Source organism: Podarcis vaucheri (assembly GCF_965113315.1).
Source record: "Podarcis vaucheri genome assembly, chromosome: 2".
Classification (NCBI taxonomy): domain Eukaryota; kingdom Metazoa; phylum Chordata; class Lepidosauria; order Squamata; family Lacertidae; genus Podarcis; species Podarcis vaucheri.
In genome coordinates, this window is record NC_138760.1 from 102177614 (window position 1) to 102203085 (window position 25472).

The window sequence follows — 25472 nt, forward strand, 5'->3', positions numbered from 1 at the left end:
AGCAGCTTTAGGGAGGGGATCAAAAATGCAAGTTTTATCAGGATATTTCAGCATTTTAACAACTGACTACTGACCTGACAACAGGACTGCACCGAGACCTTTTTTGTATGCATTCAATTGTGAGAAGTAAACAAGCTGCCTTGTATCCTGTGTTTGGTAACTGGGTGGGGAGCACAGTTTGGCAACGTGCATCGCTTTTAAGTTCTTTCTTGGACAATGGGCTTGTATACTTTTTTATCCTGGCTTTTTAAATGGAGAAATAGCTTTCATGAGCTTTTCCTGGAGGATAGCGCCGAAGACAACAGAACAGGCATCAGTCAACTTATATAAATAAAGCTGGTTTAAAATATTAACTTGCAATAAAGTGGCAAGTCCCTGACATGTCCAAAGCAGGGAGTGTTCTCCTACTAAATCATCCTTTTTACAGTATGAATTTTTCACAAGGATTAATATCTGAGGTGCTGAACAAATTATTAAACACTGGTTTAACTATCCTTGTGATTTATATTAATCCAATAACTTCAGGAAAAATCAGGAACAGTTGGATCATCTCGGGGCATGCTGGTTTAAAACTGAAATGCCCTCGACTTTTCAGCTTATTTACATGTTTGTTGTTCTGGCTGTAGATTTGGGTTTTTCAGACAGAAAATCAATTAACTTTCTCAGTGGGTAGAGTAATAGGCCTGAAATTGGTTGCTAATACGAAGTATGTGGAAGGCAATATTTCCCAAATCCCCGCAAAATAAACCACTTAGAGTGCAGTCCTGTTGATGTCTATTCAGAAGGAAGTCTAATTTAATTCAATAGGGTTTACTCCCAGATAAATGGGCCTTAGCAACTAACAGCACACACACACAAAAATAGCTCCTATCATTTTGACTGCTCCTTGTCACCAGTGAACTCAACTGCCAGCAGTGAGACCTTTTGTGGATCCCAGGTTGGCTCAACCTCGCCCCTTCCCCACCCTCAATGTGCCCCATTTGGGGCTTTCTGCTGCCGGGAGAACTGCCAATGGGCCATCCATATGTTCTATAGCAGAGCTGAGTGAAGGGCCACCTCCACAGTGCGTTGTATGGGGGAGTTTCAATGGCTCTGTTAGTATAGTTGCTGTGGCATGCTTTAAATAGTTATCGGAAGCATTTTCACCACCATCGGAATGTATTCGACTTCACTGTAGGTTGGTCTGCCTATATCAGGGCAAGGCAACCTAAGGTACTCCATACAACTTTGAACTTCCGAGTTCCATCAGCCTCAGCCAGCACTGCCAGTGATCCGTGGTGATGGGAGTTGTAGTCGAACAGCATCCAGAGGGCCACAGGCTCCCCATTCCCGGGTCCGTATAGAAAAATCAAGCAGGCAAGGGGTATTTCTAGGTTATTAGCAGAAACGTCAGGGCAAGGCCATACCGTATTTTTCCATCTATAAGACGCCCTCAATATATAAGACGCCCCCTATTTTGGGGGACTCAGATTTAAGAAAATGTGGGAAGATGGCCCCATGTATAAGACGCCCCATAATTTTTGACATTATTTTTTAAGGGAAAAAACCCAGTCTTATACATGGAAAAATACGATAGATTGTGAGAGGAGCAGGGAAATCTGCAAGTACAGTGATACCTCTGGTTGCGCACGGGATCTGTTCTGGAGCTCCGGTCAGATCCTGAGGAATTCTCAACCGGAGGTGCCACTTCTGCGCATTCGCATGGCGTGGTAGAGCGCTTGTGCACATGCTCGTGGCACATAGAGTGCTTCTGTGCATGACTGCGTGTTGAAACCCGGAAAAATACTTCCGGGTTTGCCGCGTTCACATCCTGAAGGATACACAACCAGAGGTGTGCGTATCCAGAGGTACCACTGTATTTTCCTTTCTCCATACCCAGCTCCTCCATGGTCCACAGAAACTTGATTCTTCCTTTCTTTAAACCAGGCATCCCTAAACTCGGGCCTCCAGATGTTTTGGGACGACAATTCCCATCATCCATGACCACCGGTCCTGTTAGGGATGATGGCAGTTGTAGACCCAAAACATCTGGAGGGCTGAGTTAGGGGATGCCTGCTTTAAACCATCTGCAGATGTTCAAGGGCGGTGAAAGATGTTCCAGTGTGCCCATTCTTGTGCTCAAGTGCCTTTGTCCCCCACTCCCTGCCCCACTCCCGCTTCCAGCCAGCCAGCCAGCCAGATTATTCACATTGTCAGCTTCAACTCAGGGTTGATCTGTGGTACGCTTCTTACATGGAGACTGCAAACATAATAAAATAATGCAGTTTATCTACCACCAAGGACTGAACTTGTAGGATTCTATCCCATTACATGCTTGTGGTTTCCACCATTAATCTAGATTTGTGCCATTTCCCCCTTAGACTAGGTTTGACAACGTGTTGCGGGACAGTCAGCCCTCTGGTTGACCAACATACTTGTGACCTGGTTCTCAATCCGAGTTTATTTTCCCTTCTCCCAATAGAATTAATGTATATGTTGAGCAGGGAAGGTTTCCAGCTCCACTCACCTTCGCTCCTGTTTTTCCTTTGGAATCCTAGGAATACAGTTAGGTTCTCAAGTGATTTCTATTCATTTTGGCTAGGTATATAAAGGAGAAAGAGAGGGGGGGAGTTCAAATGAATCAGATGCAAAAAAGAAGAAGAAAATAAATAAAAATAAATCACTGTCTCACATTTTTAATACTTTCCGAATAGTTCTTATAACTAATTTTTAGCTATTTATACCAATGGCTTGTTTTTAAGGGGAGGTGTTTTAAAATCAAAGTGCACAGATAGACCTCTTAAAGGCAAATGGAGTTATTCCAAATGCCATGCGTTTTTTTCACACACACCCTTCCTTTCCCTTCCCCCTCTCCCTCAGTTCTGCTGTCATATGGATTATATATGTTTCTCTCTGTCAAGGGTTAACTTTCTTTCTGCAAATGTTAGCTACAAAAGCTCTGCAGACCTCCACCTTGATATGATTCCTAACAGATTAGGGATATTAGATAATTTCCTACTATTTATTGTTCTAGTGTGCTGTATTATCTTTCTATCACTCAGATAATTACTGAGGAAATCTACATTAACTTTTTTTTTTTTGGCTGGCTTAAGGAATAGCTAAACATTGGCACGATGCATTGATATTTTACGGAACCAAAGTTTTCCTTGTGTCATTGTACAATAAATAAAAAGATATTTATCAAAACTGCAAAGGCATTTTCTATGGTTTTAGAAGAACAAAGCAAATAAAATACAAGATGAGCAGAACCTAAAGGCTTCCTTAAGTGAAACAAAATTAAGGACTCTGAAGCCTTGAGTACTGTACATATTAAACGCATTCAAATAAGATGTTGTTTGCTAAATTATGAATGTGTGTAATTAAAATCTAGTGGCTGTTTCTATGAAAGATTTACAATGTTATTTCATCGTTTGTCATGGCTAATTAACAATATTAGATGAAGTTTTTCTTCTTCAAAGGTCTGATTTTTTTCTCATTTATTTATGTCAGAAGTGATAAACAGAGTAGTTAAAAGCTTCTCTGGGTGCAGCAGTGAAAAAGCAACATGTTCTTTTACACCTCAGAGGTTCAGGGTTCAGATTCCAGTGGAATATAGCAACTTAGTCTTCTTCTGAGGGTGAATAATTCTCCTCCTCCCCAAGCATTGAATTTAAAAAAAAAATTAAGTGGAATAACACAGGAGAGAGAACTGTGAATTGATTGATTGCATGACAGAGAGAGCTACTATGCAAAATGCAATAAATTAGCCAATTGGAGCCTTAATAGCTGAGACAATTCTTTAATAAGTAAATAGAGCATAGCGTGGGGTTATTTTTCATTAAAATTAAGTGTATATGATATGTTGGCGTAATGCAAAAATTCTGCGCTTTGACTTTTCAGCGCCAAAGTTCACAAGAACTTCACTGTCAACAAGGTTGTGAGCTATCAACTGCATCTTGTAAAAAAGATATAAGAATACAATTCCATTGTTGCATTCTCTCTCCCCCCCGCCTGCCCCACTATAGAAGAATCCTGTCCAATTTAAACATAATAAAAAAAATTCCTTCCTGTAGCACCTTAAAGACCAACTAAGTTAGTTCTTGGTATAAGCTTTCGTGTGCATGCACACTTCTTCAGATATAACACCAGATATTCCTGTGCAGTCTGCTTTAGCAGTGAAGAACCGTCCCAAGCCACGCATGGCATACATACATGCCAGTTTGGCACAAAGCTGGAAGAAGTAGGGTGTCAATCACACAGACTTTATTTTTATTTTAACGTGTTCATCGTTGCATTTATTTGTCAGGATAAAATCCATACAGATTATGCGTGAATGATCTATAAGTCATACAGTCAGACTTTGGACAGAATTCAAAGAACTATATGGGGTGTGCCCAGAGGAATTGTTTACTCTTTCTCTTTAATACTCTTCAGACATCAAACTAAACCATAACTTCAGCATGACAAGATTGAGCCACCCCACCCGACGCAAGGAAGAGCTTAGGAGCTTTCGCTTCCATTTGTACTTAACCACAGCCTGTTGAGGCACCCAAACTGACAAACTGTGGTTAACACCAACTATGGTTTGTTTGATAGAAGCCGGGTTACAGCTTGTGTTGAAAATTTAGCAGGCTGGAGAAATTTTTCTTAACAGAATAGTGGACAAGATGGGTGCAGGCCTTTTTGAAATCTTCTCTATGGCCAGCAATAAAGATTGACCAGACATTTTAATCTAAGGGGAAAGATGATGGTGGTAATAATAATAATAATAATAATAATAATAATAATAATAATAATAATAATAAAAAAACCTATTATTTATACCCCACCAATCTGGCTGGGTTTCCCCAGCCACTCTGGGCGGCTTCCAACAAAATATTAAAAATACATTAAAACAACAAAAGGGGGCTTCACAGAGAGAGAGAATTGAGGGAGCAGAGTGCCTTTGGCTAGGAAACTGCAGCCTCTCCCATCCCTACACTTGGAACGAAGAAGTTTGCCTCTGAGATAGTGCCCGCCATATATTCATGAGCAACTTCAGCCTGTGCTCTTTCTTCATATATGTTTGAAAATACGAAGCACACCTATAGGGCAGTGGTATCCCAGACAGATCAGCACCTTGAAAAAGACTGTGCTGCTCCTCCCACCTTTCTTAGCAAATATTACATTATTTTTTCCCCATAACAACCCCCCTCCTGCCTCCCACTTTCCTGTCATAGGGAAGACAACACTTAACATTAAGGAACAAGGTGTCTGTGTGCACATGCTCAGCTTGTGATGTGCTTTCAGTGTCAATGCTAAATCCACAGTTCTTCCACTCCACACCCAGACACAAACACTTGTCATCCCCACCCCACCCAATTTGCAAAGCAAACTTTCGTTAATGTCTTTATGACTGGGTTATATTGAAATATACTAGCAGAGTGAGGGATAATGGCTGGGGCTGCAAAAATTTGTTAGCTGCAGCTGCATTTTGGGATGGAGTTTTCTGCAAATCTCAATGTTGAACTTAACTTGCACAGATTTCCGCCCCCCCCTCGTGCCTTGATCTTCATGAGAAGCATGTTTGTTTTTACCAGTTCCTCTAAAAATGCAAACGCGTCTTTCATCTTATGCTTTATTCTATGTATAATATTATACAAGTATACCCTTATATTTTCCTAAGGTAATCAGCACATAAATACATGCAACAATACATACTGTGTTGCTTAGTATTTTATTAATAATTATAATACGTGTTTTTGCATATACAAGGAACCCTTGGTACCAAACCCCCACATAAGATGCAATGGTACTGTACTGATCAGAGAAGGGAGAGGCTAAATATGGTACATACAGCCCTGCCCCCTGCAAGCCTAGCAATCAGAATATGGTTTTCTAGAAAAGTGAGAAGTATCCTTTGTGGGTTCCATTCAGTGCTATGGAACATAGACTCTGTCTTCCAAAAACCCAGTCCAAGTTTTTCTGGTAGACTAAATTTAGATACTGTAATGCAACCTCCCTCTGGGCATCAGGCCACTGGACACTCTTTACATGTCAAGATCAGATACCTTCTCTCCCTGAATGTGATGGTTTGTTGGAAACTGATTATACAGCAGGCCTGCGCTGCTGGACTCACCAAGCTGAATGTGGCCTACCAGCTGTGAAATGTAGCTAGCCATGTGCTTGACATCTCCCTTGGTTTTACACGTGTAAGGGGCAGTAAAATCAGCATTTATCAAGTCCTTGGTATGCAGTCAGATTTAGCTAGTGGGACCCAAGTTGTGCAGGTCTGCTTTGCAGCAATAAGTATATGTTCTGCTACAGGGCCTTTTTGGTGGTGGTGCTCTGGTTATGGGATTCTCTCCCCACACAGAATTGTTTCCAGCCATCGTTACTGACGAAACGTTCACTTGGCACTATGTTGGATTCCACCCATAATTTCTTTTTTTCTTCTTTTTTTCACAGCCCCAGCAGCAACAGGTGACTTCACAGCAGTTGGCCTTTCAGCAGCAGCTTTTGCAGATGCAACAACTGCAGCAACAGCACCTCCTGTCTTTGCAGCGCCAGGGTCTGCTGACGATTCAGCCTGGCCAGCCTACCTTGCCATTGCAGCCACTTGCTCAAGGTATGTGTGGCATGTTGAGGACTGCTGCCTTGTGAAATGAAGCTTTCACAGGCTTCACACTAATCTGACAAATCTATCCAGCGCTAGAGAAATGCCGTATTTTTTGCTCCATAAGACGCACCAGACCATAAGACGCACCTAGTTTTTAGAGAAGGAAAACAAATGGGGGAAATTCTGGATCCCAGAAGCCAGAACAGCAAGAGGGATCGCTGCACAGCGAAAGCAGCGATCCCTCTTGCTGTTCTGGCTTCTGGGATAGCTGCGCAGCCTGCATTCGCTCCATAAGACGCACACACATTTCCCCTTACTTTTTAGGAGGGAAAAAGTGAGTCTTCTAGAGCAAAAAATATGGTATATAATACTTGGAAAGCACTTCTGAGTGTCTTGCGTTTTTCTACTTAATGGATGGATCTACCTCTTGGAGAATTAGGTTTAGGTTCCTTGTCCTAATGAAGCCTCCAAAACTGAATTTCAGGCCTTATGAATCTATCAAGTCTGTGTTATAACAGCTTTATTTTGTGTAGCAGGTAAGTGATGGTTGATACCGGGGAATAGTTGAACTGATGCTTTCCAGCCCAAATAGCTTTGTAAGGATATGCAACCTTAAAAGCATATAAGAAAAGTTAAAAGTTACGCAGAAGAAGAGTTCTGTGTAACTTGAAAGCTTTTATGCTCTTAAAGAAGAAGAAAATTGGAAATAAAATGTAGTATCTCTACTTCATATTGTTTGGATGGCTTGTACATAGCGTGTTGCTGTGAGGCTGTGTGTGCATCTTACAGCAATGTAATGGGCAGAAATCAGGAACTGACACTTTTCACAGCATATCATCGCAGTTTCTACATTCACATATAGACAGCACTCAAATTGCAGGGAGAAATATCAGGGGGACCTTAATGAAATCCTTCTCCTGACACCCATTGAATTTAGCCAGAACATGCCTCCTGCAATCTTCTGAAAACAGTAGCTATGTGGGCTATCAGAAAAAGAATTACTGTGACTTCCTCACCTCCGTAATTGAGTACAGATGGTACCTCTGGTTACAAACTTAATTCGTTCCGGAGGTCCGTTCTTAACCTGAAACCATTCTTAACCTGAGGGTACCACTTTAGCTAATGGGGCCTCCCTCTGCCACTGCTGCACGATTTCTGTTCTCATCCTGAGGTAAAGTTCTTAACCCAAGGTACTGCTTCCGGGTTAGCAGTGTTTGTAACCCGAAGTGTTTGTAACCCGAGGTGTTTTTAACCTGAGGTACCACTGTACAAGTGATAGCCTTTTTCCCTCCTTCTCCCACCCCAATCCTAAATTCACCTTTACTGCCCAAAATACCTGTTCAGTTGTTTCTGGGTACATAGCAGATGAGATTTGAGAGCAACCTTCTTGCTCATATATTATTTTTTCTGTTTTTCCTCTGGAGAAAATTAATTAACTGAATCACGATGTCTTGCATTTATCTGAACACGTGGTCTCTCAGTGCACTTGTTACCTTTTTCCTGCACTGAGGTCAATGGAGGGAGCATGCTTTTGATTTCTTTCCTGATCGAATCCTACATGCCAGGTAATGACTGAACAGGCTCAAATACTTAGTGGTTTTTATCGAAGGGTTGGTGTTGGTTATGTGCTCCAAACTCCCGCTGTTCCTGAGAGAGGTTGAGACTACTGGGAAATTTACTTGGCACATTATGGACAATATGGATGAGTAAGAAAAAATAAAGTAAAAACCCTAGGGGGGAAAAGCAGGAGAAGGCATGCAGACTATTGCCGGTTTTGTACATGTAAAAAAATTACAGCACAAGTTAATTATACCTCCAGATTTATTGGTAAGAAACATCACAAGCTGTTCTTGCATACCCACCCCTGGACTCAGGCTTCAGCCTTCCAAATTTTTTCCCACAGTTTCTATACTGTTAAGTTTGCTTGGTGATGCTCATTGTATATAGTACATCAGTTAAGCTGTCCAAAAGAGGGCAATTGGGCAGTGACAAGACACGGTCATGTGTAATGTGAAAGAAATGAATGTGGTGATGCATGAAGTGTAATCTGCGCAGCAACACATCAGAGACACCAGTAGGTAATTCAGCAGTCGGGGGCATTGATTGATAGGCTTCGCAGTGTAGTATAACTATTAATTCCTATCACATTAGGAAGAAGCATATTTAAAAGGGGGTGAGCACTGGAGATCAAGCAAACACAAAACAAAGGCAGTGGTGGCTAATTTCAGTTATGGTATTATTCCCCTCCCCCCTTTCACACTATTATGATTCGGGGGTGCTGTTGTGTTGTGGAAAAGGCGGGGGAAAGGTAACTTGAGAATTCAGACAGGTCAGAATGCAACACATTCCTTTCCTTTATTGGAGAGATCTGATGGCTAAAAACTGATGTCGTTACGAGGTTTAAATCAACTTTCTGCTTGCTTGAACATGGTCACCTGGGTATGGAGGTACAAGGACAAAAAGAGGTTGAGCAACTCAAGTTGTCTTTGAGCCAGTGAGTACCTGGGGTTGGAAAATCGAGTTCCACGAACAGTAATCTGTCAGCTGTCCCCACAACATACATTTTTTAAGCCTTTGGCTGCATTTTCTTCTATAATGAAGAAGATACTTCTCCCACGAAAAAAAAAATGCAACGAAGAAGAGTGTGAAAGTTCCAGTCTGTAATAATAATTGGCAATGAACGCTTAAAGTATAGACACCCTTTTTGTAACTGGCAACTGTTTTAAAGTACAAAAAGAATCTTTTACTAGATGGAAGTACATTTGTTCTTAAAAATACAAGCCATTCAATCCGTTTCTGCATTTTAGAGGTGAAATTATATTGGTAAATATGACAAAAACAACTACAAATGACGCAGCATTTTTTGCTTGTTTCAAAGAGCTCTGAAGCAAAACATTTTAAAAGTTTTAATCAATTACAATCCATTGCTTTGCAATAAAACAGCATATATAACATTGAAACATTTGTGTAATCACTCCTGCCCTTACATTCAAATGCATCAATAATCTAGTCTGTACTCAGCATCAGCTGTAAAGCAAACTTCAAAAAGCATCCTAAACAACTGAACCTAGAACACCAGTACTACACAATACCAAAATAGAAGGTACTCTGATTCTAATCTCAGTGGACCTCACTTTCAAGGAAACATATTAGGATTCAGAAAGTCGGCAGTTCAAATCCCCAGGATGGAGTGAGCTCCCGTTGCTCTGTCCCAGCTCCTGCCAACCTAGCAGTTCGAAAGCACACCAGTGCAAGTAGATAAATAGGTACCACTGTGGCAGAAAGATAAATGGCATTTCTGTGTGCTCTGGCTTCCGTCACAGTATTCCGTTGCACCAGAAGTGATTTAGTCCTGCTGGCCACATGACCCAGAAAGCTGCCTATGGACAAACATCGGTTCCCTCGGCCTGAAGCGAGATGAGCGCTGCACCCCATAGTCACCTAACTGTCCAGGGGTCATTTACCTTTTACCTTATTTTATCTATTTGATGTGGTTCAAAGATAGATACATGCCTGTGCTCTCAATTTGTACCTACCAAATTGCTGGAACATAAATTAGAATGCTAATAACTATGAGCCCAATGTTAGAAGCTAAAAAAATGTGATTTCTCTCTGATATTACAATATTCTAGTGTCGGTGGGTTCATCGTGATTGTATCATTCCCACCTCTTAGGTTCTGCTAGTAGCAGAGGCCACTATATTTAATCAGCCCTTAGGTTTGATTTAGCAGTAACTAACTTTCTGCAACATTTCTCAACTGTCAGATAAAATTATCCATGGAGTTTGTGCTAAAGAAGAAAACTATCACTTCTTGAAGAGTTCATAATAGCATTGTCCTGGTTTGGGGGACAATTATGTCACTTGGATCTCTGTGACATCATAATTAGATTCTGTTGCATAATTCAATCTGATCTGCAGTCCTTATGCTCGTGACCACCTCCAGCTGCATTTACAGATATTTTCTTTGCCTTTTATATCAAAATTGTGGAATTTGTTTAGATTTGGTTGTACAAAGACAGTTCTCATTAATGTTATGAATTGCCCATCTGTTATATAGTGGACAAATCCTGCTGTAGATGTTGCAGCTTGCTAATTGCCCCCTTTGCCCTTGATGTATCGAGAGACTTTCTGTGGTATTCAGTTTTTTGTGTCATATAAATCAACAACAATCAAGCAGAAACACACAGCATCATCTCACTTTGAAAATCTAGAGTTACGTATACGAAGATTTTATAATAGCTAATGGTAACAGTAATGATAACGGCAAATGTCTTTTTCTCATATCCGTGTATCCTCCCAAAATAAAAATGATGTTGACTCATGTGTTCTATTATCAATATGTTCCCATCAACAGACAAGTCCATTCACTATTGTTTCAACTGAGTAAACAGTGGTGAAAGGGTCAGTCATATTCACAGGTAATTGTTAGTGTGGAGACAGTCCTGTCAAGCGTGTTAGCTAAAAATACATCCCACACTGTCACTTTGCAAGGTGTTTGAAAATAATAGCCCAGTTGCAGCTAAACAGGACACAGGATTGTGTCGTGACCTTTCTCTTTGTTTAAATTGCCTCAGAGGTTTAATTTCAAGGGACAGGCAATAATTGAATATGTCTAATAACTAAATGCTCATATGGGACAAAATCCATCAAAATATAATTGGCATTTGATTTTTATGAAAGGAGAAGGAATGACTTTATAGCAATAGATGCATCTTTAGACTATCTGATCACTTAATGTATAAACCGAAGTGTATTTTAGAATATGTACTAATTGCAAACACTTAAAAAGCATTTTTGCATATATATTTTTAGGCAGCCCACTAGCAAAGACCAAATGTTTTCGTTAATGCTACTCTCAGAAAGGCGGGGAAGGTTATTGGTCTGTCGTGCAATAATTTACTCCTCTTTGATATGCAAACGATCCACGGTGAATATAAAAAAAATCCTATCAGACTCATTTCACAGTTCTTAACCACTTAGATTCTCTGGAGTCTATCGCCTCATTAGACCAGTGCTCTCCAAAGCTAGCATAATTAAAATCTTTAACAGTTTAGCAAAGTAAAGATGTTTGGCTGATCACGTTGAGATGATTATCTAGCCATTGTATTCTAAATGACAAAAATAAATTAAATTTAGACCTTGGCATTTTTTATTATGTGTTTCAAATGAATATATTGTATACTGTCTTTAATGCCTTAGGTTTGGTAAGAGACATGTCTGTTTCAGACACGGATGTATATTTTAAAAATGGCAGATTCTCCTCCCCACCCTTGAAAAAAAGCAAGGATAACAGAGTACAGGTTGAAACAAAGCAGTTGCATCCATTGACACCTAGACTTCCAAGTTCTTCAAAAGAAATCAATTAATTTTATTTTTGAAAACATGACTGATACTACATGCTTTTAAAACTTAAAACTCCATCTTGTCCTGTATGCCCATGCCAGTCTACAACAGTAGAACAAACGACTCTCAGATTTTGGCATGTATAACCTTTATGGGATGTCATATTAAACTGTAATTTCTTCAAAATATGAAGTTAGTGGCTTACACCATTTTGAACTTACCTTGTTAAACAGTATTTCTTCTTTTTAAAAAAGTATGTTTTTATTTCACTTCCAATGGCTCATTAGCACTGATCAAGAAATGACAGTAATAATAACAGTGTTACTTATATAGAAACTTGCAGGGTTTTTTAAGCTAGACACATCCATCAATTAACTGAGCAGTGCTAGAAACCAAAATTAATGAGAAAGATAGGTGTGTTAATGAAATAATCATGGTATAATCAATTTGACTGTTAAAATTCGAAAAGCATTTCATGAAGACAATGTGAATTCATAATTTATGTCTAAAAGTGATTAATAAAAACTGTATTTAATAACAAAGCTATTTGTCATCATTTACAACTTAAGCACAAAATTAGTACCATTGTGGTTCATGTTGTCATAATAACACAGATGAATAAATTTATTTTGAAGACCTTCCTTGCTTCTGAAGAGAGGTTAAAATGCATCTGTCGCCAAGTCTCTTAGAAAATGAAGCACCATTTATTTAGATTCTCCTTCAGAAAGCAGCCAATAATTGTTTTGCAATAGAAATCTTGCAAGGAAAACCTCAGTTGGAACTTTACTTCCCATTGTGATTAAGAGAATGGGCCTATCAATAATAAAAGGTTCTGTTTTAACTAGTTTCCACTCTCTCAATATATATTCCCCCAGGAATTGTATATGTTGAGTAAATTGTTTGTCCTGTGTCCCAAATAGCTTGACGTAAAGCATGAAAGGTTGTTTGTGCATTAAGGCCTAAAATCATAGGTGACAAGTAATGAGTCTGTAAGGATATTCAAGAAGCTGTGCCATGTTAAAGCTGACAGTGATTGAGCTTGTCACAGGGCTGGAGTGTATTCTTTTGGACCCAGTACAAACTTACAATAGGGTCCCTTCACATACATAAACCAATATCATCCCATACATACATTCTCATTAAATAATATTTCTGAAATGAGTGTATGACTGCAAACCATGTATAAACGCACCAATTCACTTCAAAGCTTTATTTTTCCCCGGTCCTTGCTAAAAATCATGAATTATCTCCCCAAAGCCAATTTGGTTTGCAAGTTCACAATTGATAAAATAGCTAGGTGGCTTGACTGTTCTTTCCCATAATGCATTTTTGGATGGTTGCAGGCTGTAAATCCCAGCCCCCCTCCCCCGTAGCCGTAGCACTGCCACCTATTGTCTGGTAGATCTTAAGAGAGAACGCCACATGAGGAAGCACAAATCTCTCTGTATCGAAAAGTCCTAGCTTAATTGCACACAAAAATGCCATCTCTGTTCTAGAGAATGTCATGGGCTGGCAGCACACTATTCTGAATGTAACTTGTTCTGCTCTCACGTCAGCAATTCTCCTAAATCTGTTACATTCACACATACAAAAATGTTGCTGCTGCTGTTGTATTGTGTGTGTTTTTAAAAACAGTTAACACTTCTGTTGAGACAACTTCTTTAGCCATTAACCTAAATGGTCACCCATTGCTCGGTCCCAGCTCCTGCCAACCTAGCAGTTTGAAAGCACACCAGTGCAAGTAGATAAATAGGTACCGCTCTGACGGGAAGGTAAACTGCGTTTCCATGCACTGCTCTGGTTTTGGTGTTCTGTTGCGCCAAGAAGCAGCTTAGTCATGCTGGCCACATGACCTGGAAGCTGTACGCTGGCTCCCTTGGCCAGTAAAGCGAGATAAGCGCCGCAACCCCAGAGTCGAGCGACTGGACCTAACAGTCAGGGGTCCCTTTACCTTTAACCCATCAATCCACCAGAGAGCACTTTGCTCAAGGCTCTCTAAAACATGGAGCCAGCCCAGGTTGGTTGACTCTTTGGACTTAAAAGTATTGCATTATTTAAATGTGAAAGTTCATCATGAAGTGATAAAAAAATAAAATAAGGGAAATGCCATGATTTTCTTTCCTTATGTCTGAGCCTTTCATATTCCTGTATTCACGTCTTCTGTGAGGACTAGAAATAGCCTTTAAAAACTATCTTTTGGCTTTTGATGTATTGACTGCAATGGGACCTCCGCCTTCCAGTTTACCATAACAGTGAAGCTTACCTAACTAATCAACCGCAGGGACATGCAGTTTGTGGGAAACGTTGACTTGGCAGGCAGCATTACTATTGCTCCAATTCAGTGGTGTGTATGTGGCATTTATTACTTGGTCCTTGGAATTTGAAAAATAACCTCCCAGACTAGGTTTTGTTTTCCGGCTTTGATATTAATTACTGTTTGAAGATGGCTAAATTAGCTGTTAATTAATTTCACTATTCAATTTTGTTTCAGGCATGATTCCAAATGAACTGCAGCAACTCTGGAAGGAAGTGACGGGTTCTCACACAGCAGAGGAAGCCGCAAGCAACAACCACAGCAGTTTGGACCTGTCGACAACATGCATCTCCTCCTCGGCCTCCTCTAAGGCCTCCTTAATAATAAACTCACATGCCTCAACAAATGGACAACTATCAGTCCACACTCCTAAAAGAGAGAGGTAAGTGCTTCTAGAATTCCTCCTTATCTCTGCCCAGAGCGGCATATCTTTACTGTGGTGTTTGTTTTATTCATGCATATGGCTTCTGTCACCTACATACAAGGGGGGAAATGGCGTAGCGTATGGAGAAGGACCATAGCTCATCAGTAGAGCATTTGCTTTGTATAAAGAAGGTCTCAGGTTTGATCCCCAGCTGGGACATTCTGGAGATCTGCTTCCAGTCAGTGGTGCACAGGACAGTGATACCTCGGGTTACAAACGCTTCAGGTTACAAACACTTCGGATTACAAACTCCGCTAACCTGGAGTTGAGAACTTTGCCCCAGGATGAGAATGGAAATCGCACGGCGGCAGTGAGAGGCTCCATTAGCGAAAGCGCGCCTCAGGTTAAGAACGGTTTCAGGTTAAGAATGGACCTCCGGAATGAATTAACTTCGTAACCTGAGGTACCACTGTATTGAGCCAGAAAACACTCAGTATAAGGCAGCTTCCCTTGTTTCTATTAATTCAGCAACTTTTGAGTGTGTAAGCTTAGAGTTAACTTCTTGAGTGTTGCATAAATGTTACTGCTGATACCCCTGGACTCATGAAGAGTATTTGCTGACTTAAAGTCACTAATCTTTGTTGTGTCTTTGAGTTGGTTCCCCAAACACATTTTTGTCCACATGAGCAGTTCTGACTTGTGTTGAGGTGCTCGCTTTCTAAAGAAAAATGTAATATATGAAGGTGGTAATCCTGGATATAAGTGATCCTGCATTCCGCTGATTACGATTGGTATGTGCTACAGCATATGACATAACCCATGCTCACATGGACAAATGTAGCAGGAGTGTATTCAGGTATTTGTGCAATCACACAAGTTTATGTTGTCAAGATCTCATTATTTTGCAGATGCCAGTTTTAATGTATATTGTTTCCTTGTGGTACCTGGGAAGCAATTTCTCAGAAATCTCTGTTGCTGTTTGTCTGTCAACTGGTTGTTGGTTCTTGAGAAGCAATTTGGAAGGCTCTTTATCTGGACGGTGTGATTGCAAATTGCTGTCCAAAAGGGGTCATGTGATTGTGATGTCAAGTGATTGGCAGGTGGGCAGCCCCAGCCACATGTCAAATTAGGTTGGGGTGGTGGTGCAGATGAGTATCTGGCCCATCGACCAGATCCAGTTCCCCACCTCATGATTTAGCTACTTCAAATTTCACACTGACTTGAATGCCCAAAAGGTATCGTGCTTGAAAACTGCTGCTGAAGTCCTTAAAAATCTAGAGCAACAAACATAGCACTTTAAAAACAGAAACAACAACCCTTCTTGATCTAACATTTGCTGTCCCTTTTGTGGGTCGTCCTTCTTAGGATGACATCTAGGTACATATTGGGACTGTTGCCTCGGTCTCTCTGCTTCTTTTGTTTGTGTGAGGGCCAGGTAGGTGCACAAACACACCCACCGCCTTTGTTTGGATTCCCCTGCATCTAATTGCCACTCATGGTGCAGTATGAGATGCTGTTGCAAAAAGTCCCCCTGAGTTTCAGAAATGGGTTGTCGACTGGGAAATGTGGGGTGAGGTCTACTTTTAGACTAGAGAAGGCCTCCCTATTCAACAAAGCTCTCTTGCTGTGCCATTGAGATCCCAGCCATGATCTTTCATGGCCCGGTGATGACGACAAGTGTATGTGTTTATGTTGAGAAGGATATTTTCCTCTCTGGAACTTGATATGCTTAATAATCAAAAGAGAATTAACTATTTTACTTAATTGCCTATGCTCACTAATTTGTAGGTGACTGGTTGTTGTTTTTCCTGGCCAAAGTTTTTCCTAGTCAAGTGATTTGAAATTTTTTTGGTAAGGCAAAGCATATAAGCACATCTTGTGCCTTGCTTACATGAAGAAAACAAAGCTGTCATGTATAGATGCAAAATACTTAAGAACATTTTTTTGAATTGAGATATTGTCATATATAGTGTCTGTTACTTAGACAGGGAGGACTTAGTCCTGTTGTTGTTGGTGTACATTTGTGCATGTCTGTCAAATGAAATATGTTTGCTGTAGCACCAGAAGACTGAGTTTTCTTGGGAGGATGAGATGTACGAAAAATGATCTTGGCTTCTTCCAACTTATAGAAAAAGGGGAGAGAGAATCGTAACGCATTGTGTGTATGTGTGTGTGTGCGCGCGCATGCACACACACCCTGAACTTTAAAGACTAAAGGCTGTGCACTGGAATAAGTGTTTCTGTGGAATATATGAGTAATGAACAGCTTAAAGCCAGAAATGGACTACACTTGGCAGCATATGTGTGTCTTTTTGCTTACATTCTGTGCCCGCCGAGCCACTTTCTTCTGTGGCATGTAGAATTCAGTTTGTTCACATCCTACCATACAGACTGCGATATTTCAGTTTACCAACAGAACATAGAACTGGTTAACAAAAGTGGTGTGCTCTTTGCCTCCCTGTGTAGACTGTCTGGTCTGGTTCATGTGTAACACTAAACCATGGTTCGACACTATGTGCGTGTGCTAGAATAAGCCAAAACCAAGCCTTCACACTTCAAGGAGTGGGTTGTAGACACTGTTTTTGTACTGATAGAATATTAACGTGATATGTGCTAGATACGATGTTAGAACAGAAAATTGGCGGCGGGTGGGAGAGGAGAGGACAGGAAGACAGGGGCTCCAAGCAGGTTCGGACTTGCTCCTTGAGGAGGTCCTTGCCTGATGCGACGACATATCTGAGGAGCAGCCCATGGAAGGAATAAAAACGGAGGATGACCATATCAATTTAAAAGTAGCTGGCCAAATGGATCAGTGGTCCAGTTTAAAATAAAACAGCACCCACAACTAAGTAAACTAATGAAGGCCTATTGTGAGAGACAGGGTTTGTCAATGAGACAGATTAGATTCAGATTTGATGGACAACCAATTAATGAAACAGACACACCTGCACAGTTGGAAATGGAAGATGAAGATACTATTGATGTGTTTCAACAGCAGACTGGTGGCATGTGCTAACTATCCTGTCCTTTTAGGAAGAGGAATGTGAAAATCCAACTCACTTTATCATTTGTCCTTGGATTTGCTATTAAATAGTAAACAAATGAACATGCCAATCATACAGGCATCTTCTCATGTTCTGAAGACATTTATCCAAATTCTTTTCCTGTCCATGATCTACTGTGTGTGCAAGTTGAAGCTGCATCTGTGGAAAATTACTGCTTCATAAAAATGGGCCCAGTCAAAATTAAATTTTCAAATACTGGTTGTTGTCTGCTGTCATCTTGTTTCTATAAATTGGTGGCCTAAATACAAGGCTACTGTGAAACAAGGATACTTAGTCCTGGCTTTCATTGTTTCTGTTTTACTGGTTAATTATGTAATGTAAATATTGAAAATTCTTTCCTTGCAATAGTAAGTTTCTCCTCAAAACAGTTGGGTTGAGAAGGAAAGGATTTTACCATTAAACACAGGTATTACTCTAAAATTGTTAATGGGATATACAGAAAGGACAGTACTTTCAGATACATGCTTAGTGGCAGTTTAAGCTTTAAGGTGATGCAAATGTACACGTGCTTTTTCATAATAAGATAGCATAGAATAAAATATTTTTTAAAGAAAAGAGAAAAGAACAGGAAATTGGCACTGTTGGCTTTTATGTGTAGTCAAGCAAAATGGTTCAGTGATATTTCTTAGAGCTGCAGCAGAATTTGCCTGTTTATACTCCATGCAGAACTGCCTTGCAAAAGTTGGTGACTTACTTGGATCTGCTTTTAATGGACATTTCCTGATTTTTGTGATCTGATCTCTGTCTAATTGCAAGATAGTAGGTGTTTTTTTTTAAGGAATGTAATATATCCCTACATGTTAAATTTGGAACCTAACATAGTTACACAATTTGTTTTTAATGGAAACTTGTCTGTCAAATCGAAAAGCTGGGGGGGGAAATGCTGCACCTTAAATTGTGCCTCCAAAGCATATTCTTCATTTTAAAATTCACATGTAATAACTGTTGACACTTTGCCATTTGTGATCTACTAGAGTACAGTGGCTTGAAATCAGCTTTGGAAGAAAATTTGAAAACAAACTTTGTCCCAATTCTTTATCTTATTAAACTAAAAAATAGTAATGCAGCCTTAACCTCTAATGAATTTTGTAATACAAGTGCACAGTATCATTTATTAGTGTTCAGTAGAACAATTCTTTAAAAACCCTTTTTTGAGTCCATCAAAATATAAAAAGATAAATGGCTCAGAGTGGAACAGGGTTCAAGCTTTTGGTGGCTTCCCTTCTCTTTGGCGCATTTGAGGTTGGCACCATCAATTTGCAACAGCATGATTGAATTACCTCTGTCCATAAGAAGAGGAAGAATGCCGACTAAGGCGCTTAAGGTTTCTGTTGCTGCTTTGTCAGGCAATGTGGTGCCTGCCTAGGTGTCATATGACACATAAAACTCTGCTTGTTTAGATGTTTTTCACCAGCTTTTTATTTATTTATTTGTTTTTAAAAAAGAATAATTCTGAGTATTCAGGGAAGCAGATGAAGGTTTGAGAGAGAATGCTATCTAGGGTACAAGGGGCGTGTTTGTTTCAGGTATCCTTTTCTGAATACGAAGCTTCTTCCGAAAAAACAGGACTGGGAAATATTTCATTTTTAGTAGTCATTATAAAAGATTTAGGAGCAGTTTCACTGCAAGATTACTTTTTTAGTATGAATTGACATTTTGAGTTTAATTTAACTTAATTTACCTATTTCATATTTTAGTTTGAGCCCTAAATATATATTTTGTTTTAAATGAACAAGATACGGAAATATACAGGTTGTATTTAAATGCCCTCCTTTTGCCCATTTACTCTATTCTCCAATCATAGTTTTCTCCTGCAGTAATGTTACCATGGAAGTCTGATAGTGAATCCATAGCAAGTGACTGGAAAGTTCACCTCTTCTTGGTCACTGTTGCCCCCATTTTACAGACTGAGAATTGAATCTGACGAGATCTGAAACTGAACAGGCAGTAAATGCATGGCAGGAGAAGAAAAAAATTGGGCACATCTATCCATACCCTTTCACCATTTGGATGAACGACTGGGAGCTTATTCGACTGGCTCTTATTTTAGTAACAGCACCGAAATCACTTTATTCTCTTATTCTAAATGAAGAACTGGGCGAGTAAAGCTAAGATGTTCAAGGCCACCTGCAATAGAGGAAGGCACCTTCTCTCTCATTTATCCTAATTACTATCCAGGGATTCTTTCTTCACCTGTAGAGAGAGAGGGGGTGCCCTGACTGCTGGAGGGGCTGACAGAGCATGTAAGCTCATGAGGGCAGCCACATGCAATGGAGAAAATCAACCTTCCCTCCGGACCCCAGTCACTAGCCGCAAGCTGAGGGCAGTGTATAATCCCTTCCTTAGCATATTGACGAGTAGCATTCCCTGATCTGAACTAAAATGAGAAGTGGGACCCCTGTTTGTGAACCTGCTTCTGCTTCTGTATCTACGGGCGAGTGCCCATTTAGAAGCTGCTCTCTAAAGCACCATCCAGAGTTTACAGCAATGCTATCTTTTTTCTCTGTCTCCCTCCCTCCCTCTTTTTAAAAAAGCTCCTTATTTAAGTAGTCAGGCAATGTGTCAGTGATATTACAAGCTAAGGGCTGAGGTTAACAGATTGAGAAGAGGGCAGGAGAGAAAGCGGCTGGAAGATTAATGTCAACAGAGATGTTTTCAGGGTGTAAAAGAAAGGGTGAAAACACTGATGATTGAAGGTAGCAGCTCTGAAGAAGCTCTTTGAATGTGGCATTGACTCGGAGCCTTAGGAAGTAGCTTGCGTCTCTTGCTTGCACTCCTTCTCCAAAGAGAATTGCTGATGAACAATAGGATACAGGAGCAGGTACCCCAGTCCACCCCCTACATGCAGCCTTGAGCTGGATCTTAGCAGGAGGATTATTCCCAGTGCCAGAGGCTGGGGGAGAGGAGAGCGCAGCACCACATCCCTCCAGGCCCCCTGCCCACATCCTGGTCAGCCTTATACTGAATCTCTGTGAATGAGCAGTTTCTTTTCTCTCTGCTAGGCTGTCACCTAGGTGGATAGAGCAACAACACTCAGCTGGGGTGCTCTGGAGGAGTTTTCTCCAGCTGTTATATGTCCAGAAGCAGCACCGGCCAGGGAGGGCGGGGTACAAATAAAATTATTATTATTATTATTATTATTATTATTATTATTATTATTATTATTATTATTGAATCATATTCTCAAGCAAACTTTCAGACCCTCTTGCTGTTGTTAGACATTGGGGTGCATTGCTAGCAACTCTACTGCAGCCCAACTCAAGGGATTGGTGGATGGAACTTGATTCCTGGAATAGGGCTGTTGTCTTTTGGGGTAAGAGTTACACTCCCTCTGAAAAATTAGGGTCATATCCTGCAGAGTGCTCCTGCATTGAGCACTGCTGCTTCCATGTAGCAGCCATGGCTAAGGATTCCTTCCCTTAGAGGAATCCGCTTCGTGGAAATTAGGGTCTGGACTGCCACGGCGAGGTGGAGACCCACTAAAAACCACAGGCGGGAGAAGCCTGTGGACGTGGGATTCGGCTGGCACCTTTTGCGCCTCCCCTACTCGCGGGGAAAGCCGGTTTCGGGGATCCGGAGCGAAGTGTGGTGAGCGGCGCGGTGCTTCGAATCGACTGCTCTTTTCACGGAGTGAAGCCGCGTTGCTGTTGCCGGAGAGCGCTGACTTTTTCCTGTGGACAATTGGACTTTAAGCAACTACCCGTGAGTAAAACGGAAAATTGGACTATGAAACATCTTAATTTGGCATTGAAGCGGGAAGGTTCTAAACAGGAAGTCCGCCTTCCGCTTTTGTAAATAGATTGAAGCAAAGACATTGCAAGCTAAAGTCGGGAAAGTCGTTTGCAAAGGACTAAATCTCCATCAGCTAAAACTACCAAACCCCCCTTGGAAGCAGGAGAAGAGGGGGAAAATCTTAGATTGTTTAAGCCTGCAGGAGAGAGAGTAAAGAAAGATAAATTTCCAACGTCCTGAACCTGGGAACGGGGTGTCAGAGACAGACGCTTTGGGGAAGTTCATTGACTGAGAATAAAATGTTTCTTGACAGATAGTTAAAAAAGAGAAACGTATTGATTCCAATGTTTCCTTTTGCATTTAAAAGGAACAAAATATTTGAAAAACGAAAGTAATTTTGTTGCTGGATCTGCTTTCAAAAAGACGGATACAAACAGAAATTGTTTCCTCTAGAGGGAGCTTGTGAAACTGTTGCTGGAGTCGATCTGGGGAACTCTACAGCTGTAGAGATTAAAGATCGTGAGAACCAGACATTGACCTTGAACAAGAATGTGCCCAGAAGAAGCCTTAGTGCTTGCTTTTTGCAAGACAAGCGCTTTACTGGAACAGCTACATGAGAAGATGGATTTGATGACTCTTGCAGTTAGCAGTTTTGGACAAACAGTGAATACCTATATAGAAACCACTCAGGAACCAACCCAGGAATCTGCTTTGACAGGGCAAGTTGTGCAGAAGACAAAGGAGGAGGTTGTTGCTGAACCTCAAGTAATAAAAATGGAGAGAGCCGCAGCCTTTCAGGAACATATGCTGTTGTTTTTGACGACTGAACCTGGAGAAAGTCAGATTTGAAGAGATGGAGTATTGTTTGGTTTGGAGATGGGAAGTTGGATAGATCCCCCTATGCAGGGATGTTTTGACTTCTGGGATTTGAAACATGCCTTCAAATATCTTTTGGATTTCAGTGCTGACTATGGAGAATGGGCCAACCTGTCGAGAAGGGATAAAGATATTGTCCGGTTGGAGTCTCCCTAAGATCTACCCCTCAGTGAGAAAGGAAGGAAATTAAGAATAAGATCAGCAGAAGACAAAGTAAAGTGCAGGTATAAACATGAAGAAGACCTGCAGAAGGGACATGGAAAAGACTTAAGAGCCTCGGATAGAAGATCACCAGGTTGATGGACTAGATAGAATGGATAGTAAGGACTGACAAAACCCGAGACCAGGAAGATGAGACGATGGAGGAAGATTGGAAGAAAGTTTAAAAATTCATTTAGAGAATTATTGTAAAATTAATGAGTGTTAGAAAAAATGTTGGAATGAAACTATTTGGCTTTAGTAGAAATGCTATAAATAATGATGTATAAATAAGTTTTAAGCTTTAGGGCTTTTTATGGTAAGATAAGGTTAAAATAAATTAAGGCAATTAAATGACAGAATATAGTGAAAGATGGAAAGGATTTGCTGGGATAATTAATAACTAGAATACAAAAAAGGGAGGTGTGAGGAGGTTGATGAAACAAGTTAACGAAAGATAAAGATTTAGGAATATTGGACTTGTTTTTAAATTTTTCGTTTGCTTTTGTTTTTGGTTTTGATGTATTGTTTTTTTCTTTTTTCTTTTTTTCTTTTTATTGACTTGTATTGTTTAATTCCTCTTTTTCCGTCTCTCTCTTTTCCTTTTCCTTTTTTTATCTCTGTAATTTTAAATTCTCAATAAATATCATTTTTAAAAAAAAGGATTCCTTTCCTTAGTTTAGCCTGCTGCATCAACTGTGCCCATTTCTACAGAAAGCAGAGCTGGTCCTAGTGACATAAGTACCCTGAGCACCTTTTATTTTGTTTACTGGAACATGGAGCTGTATTTGAAAATTGTTCGGAAACACCAGCTGTTAATATTTTCTGCTGCTAAAAAAATTCTGCAGGGACAAGTCCACTGGATCGTGTGACTCCTTTTCTATTCCAGTTGCACTGGTTCCTGATTTCCCTCTGGAGTCAATTCAATGTGCTAGTTATTAAATTACCTTAACAGTTTGGGATCAGGGCACTTAGAATAAACTTTCTTCCCATAAGAACCTTCCAGTCCTTTCAGGTTGGCAGTGGAGGTTCTCTTGCATATTCTACTTGTATCTGAGGCCAAGGTTAGCAGGGACACGGGAGAGAAAACTTTGTGGAACTCTCTGTCTCAGGAAATCTTAATTGTGTCCCTTTTGATGGTTTTTTTTTAAAAAAATCTCCTTTAGAACATGCATTTGTTCCCATGAGAGTTTTTTTAATTTAACTGGTTAGTTTACTTTTACCTGCCATATTCTGTGTGCCTTTCCCTCTTTTATTTTAATAATTTGATTTTGTTGCTTTAGTACTGCTCTCTGAGTTTTGTTAGCAGCCTTTGGCATCTTCAGATGACAAGGTGGAGTATAAATTCAAAATAAATAAATAGCCTCAATTAAACAAGTGACTTCATTTGATGGGAGGTCAATTATTTTCAACAAGATGCAGCAAGAGAGGTTTTTGTGTTTCAGTGATGGTGGTGTTTTGGGAGGAAAGACACGTCACTACACTGAGGAGTTTACATGCTAAATTTTGTCAGGTGAGAGAGAGAAAACCAAAGAGAGGTTTTCTCTCTTTTTAGAGGGGGAGAAGTTGTAAAATGCTTCACCCTGCCTCAGCAGCCATTAAAACCCTCCTTCAGTGGAAAGAGATTCAGATATTTGTAGGGGAGAAGGTTGTAGGCTTGATCCTTGGAAGTAAATAGAGATAAATCACTGTCTTCCCTAAGTGCAAAGGCTACCTGACTTTGGAAGAAATGTCCCAGGGCATAGTACTTTAGTCTAGGCTTTGCAGTTCAGTTCTGTGTGGAAATCAACTAAACGGCATGTTTAGGGTATGGCCTGCGCAGTAAGCTGACCTGTCCTGGCTAGTTCAACTGAAAAAGAATTTGGTTCATCAAATGTAACTAAGGCTATGTACACATTGCCAGCTTAAGATGCAGTCAGTTTGTTCAGAACAAAACTGGTTTGGGGGAAAACTCATAGAAATGCAGGATTGCCTAAGAAAAGACGTAGAAAATGAGAAACAAGGAGAGTAGGGAAACACACAGCCTACGTTTTAGGAATGAAGATTAACCAGCTAAGGCTCAGGGTGAGTAATAGTGGCTGTAGAAAACAAGTGGATAAATTGAAAACGATGACAACTACACCTGTTCGGGGGGTGGGAAAGGTCTGGCTATCACTTGCTGTCATTCTGTATATTTCTAATGTTCGGGTGTGAATTTTGTTGCTAGTGTAGTCAAAACAGCACTGCCCACCCACAAGAGAGGAGGTATCGCCAGACTTGGGGAAACCCTGAGGTTTGCAAAAGTATAAAAAGTCCTTATTGGGGAAAATTCTGCGGTGGGGAGGACATTAGAAAACAGTGCAAGGAAGACAGCATTCTCAGCGGCATTGGAATACTGACTGCTCTTTGGAACGGGAAATGGCATATGGAGGTAGAGAACAAAACACAGTATTTATTGTGGAGGAGGGAATGGCTGGCTGGCTGGAACCCTGATCAGGAGCACTCAGGAGGGCAACTTTCTGTTGCAGGTCGCACATCTGTTACTACACTCTTTGATTTCTTTAAATACTAATCGTCGGCTGGCTACTATAGAAGTTAGCCAAGCCAACTATGGAACTAGTCTCCCCCCTCGCTTTCCCCACTTTTCAGAATAGCATTGAGAGTGACAAGTATATGAACCTTCATTTGAGCTCTAGTTACCGAGTTGTTCTGGTTTCATTTGTCATGTTGAAGCTAAATTATTGTGATGTACCATGAAAAAGGACTGTACCTCCAGATTGTAACGAGGTCAAAATGTGTCTCTGAATTTAACTGCTGCTTATTTAAACAGTCTTGTGATGTAGTTCTGAATGTGTTTGACTGTTTCCTGTATCTTCAATGTATATATTTTTACTGCAAATGACTAAAAAAAAGGACCAGTGTCATGTCTTAAGAGCAAGCAGTACTTCTAGGAAAGTTTTTGTTTTCAGCTAGTAATATTTAGGGTATATGGAAACTTATGGGCAGTATTACAAAGCTGAGTG

The 25472-nt window shown here is 40.4% G+C and overlaps 1 protein-coding gene and 1 pseudogene across 17 annotated transcripts in view; both read left to right on the forward strand.

Annotated features, from left to right (window-relative positions):
- The window catches only part of FOXP1 (forkhead box P1), a 543747-nt gene that overhangs the window by 433252 nt on the left and 85023 nt on the right, over positions 1–25472 (forward strand). For all 16 annotated transcript variants that reach the window (XR_014216021.1, XM_082209686.1, XM_082209682.1 and 13 more), the window contains 2 exons: positions 6427–6586; positions 14413–14617. Coding sequence is in view for 15 of the 16 variants with exons in the window: in XM_082209686.1 (XP_082065812.1) it covers positions 6427–6586; positions 14413–14617 (365 nt within the window). In the remaining variant the exon portion in view is untranslated. The remainder of the gene's footprint in view (positions 1–6426; positions 6587–14412; positions 14618–25472) is intronic.
- LOC309527495 (small ubiquitin-related modifier 3 pseudogene) lies at positions 17323–18015 on the forward strand (annotated as a pseudogene). The gene has a single exon. The product of its transcript is annotated as a small ubiquitin-related modifier 3 pseudogene (transcript).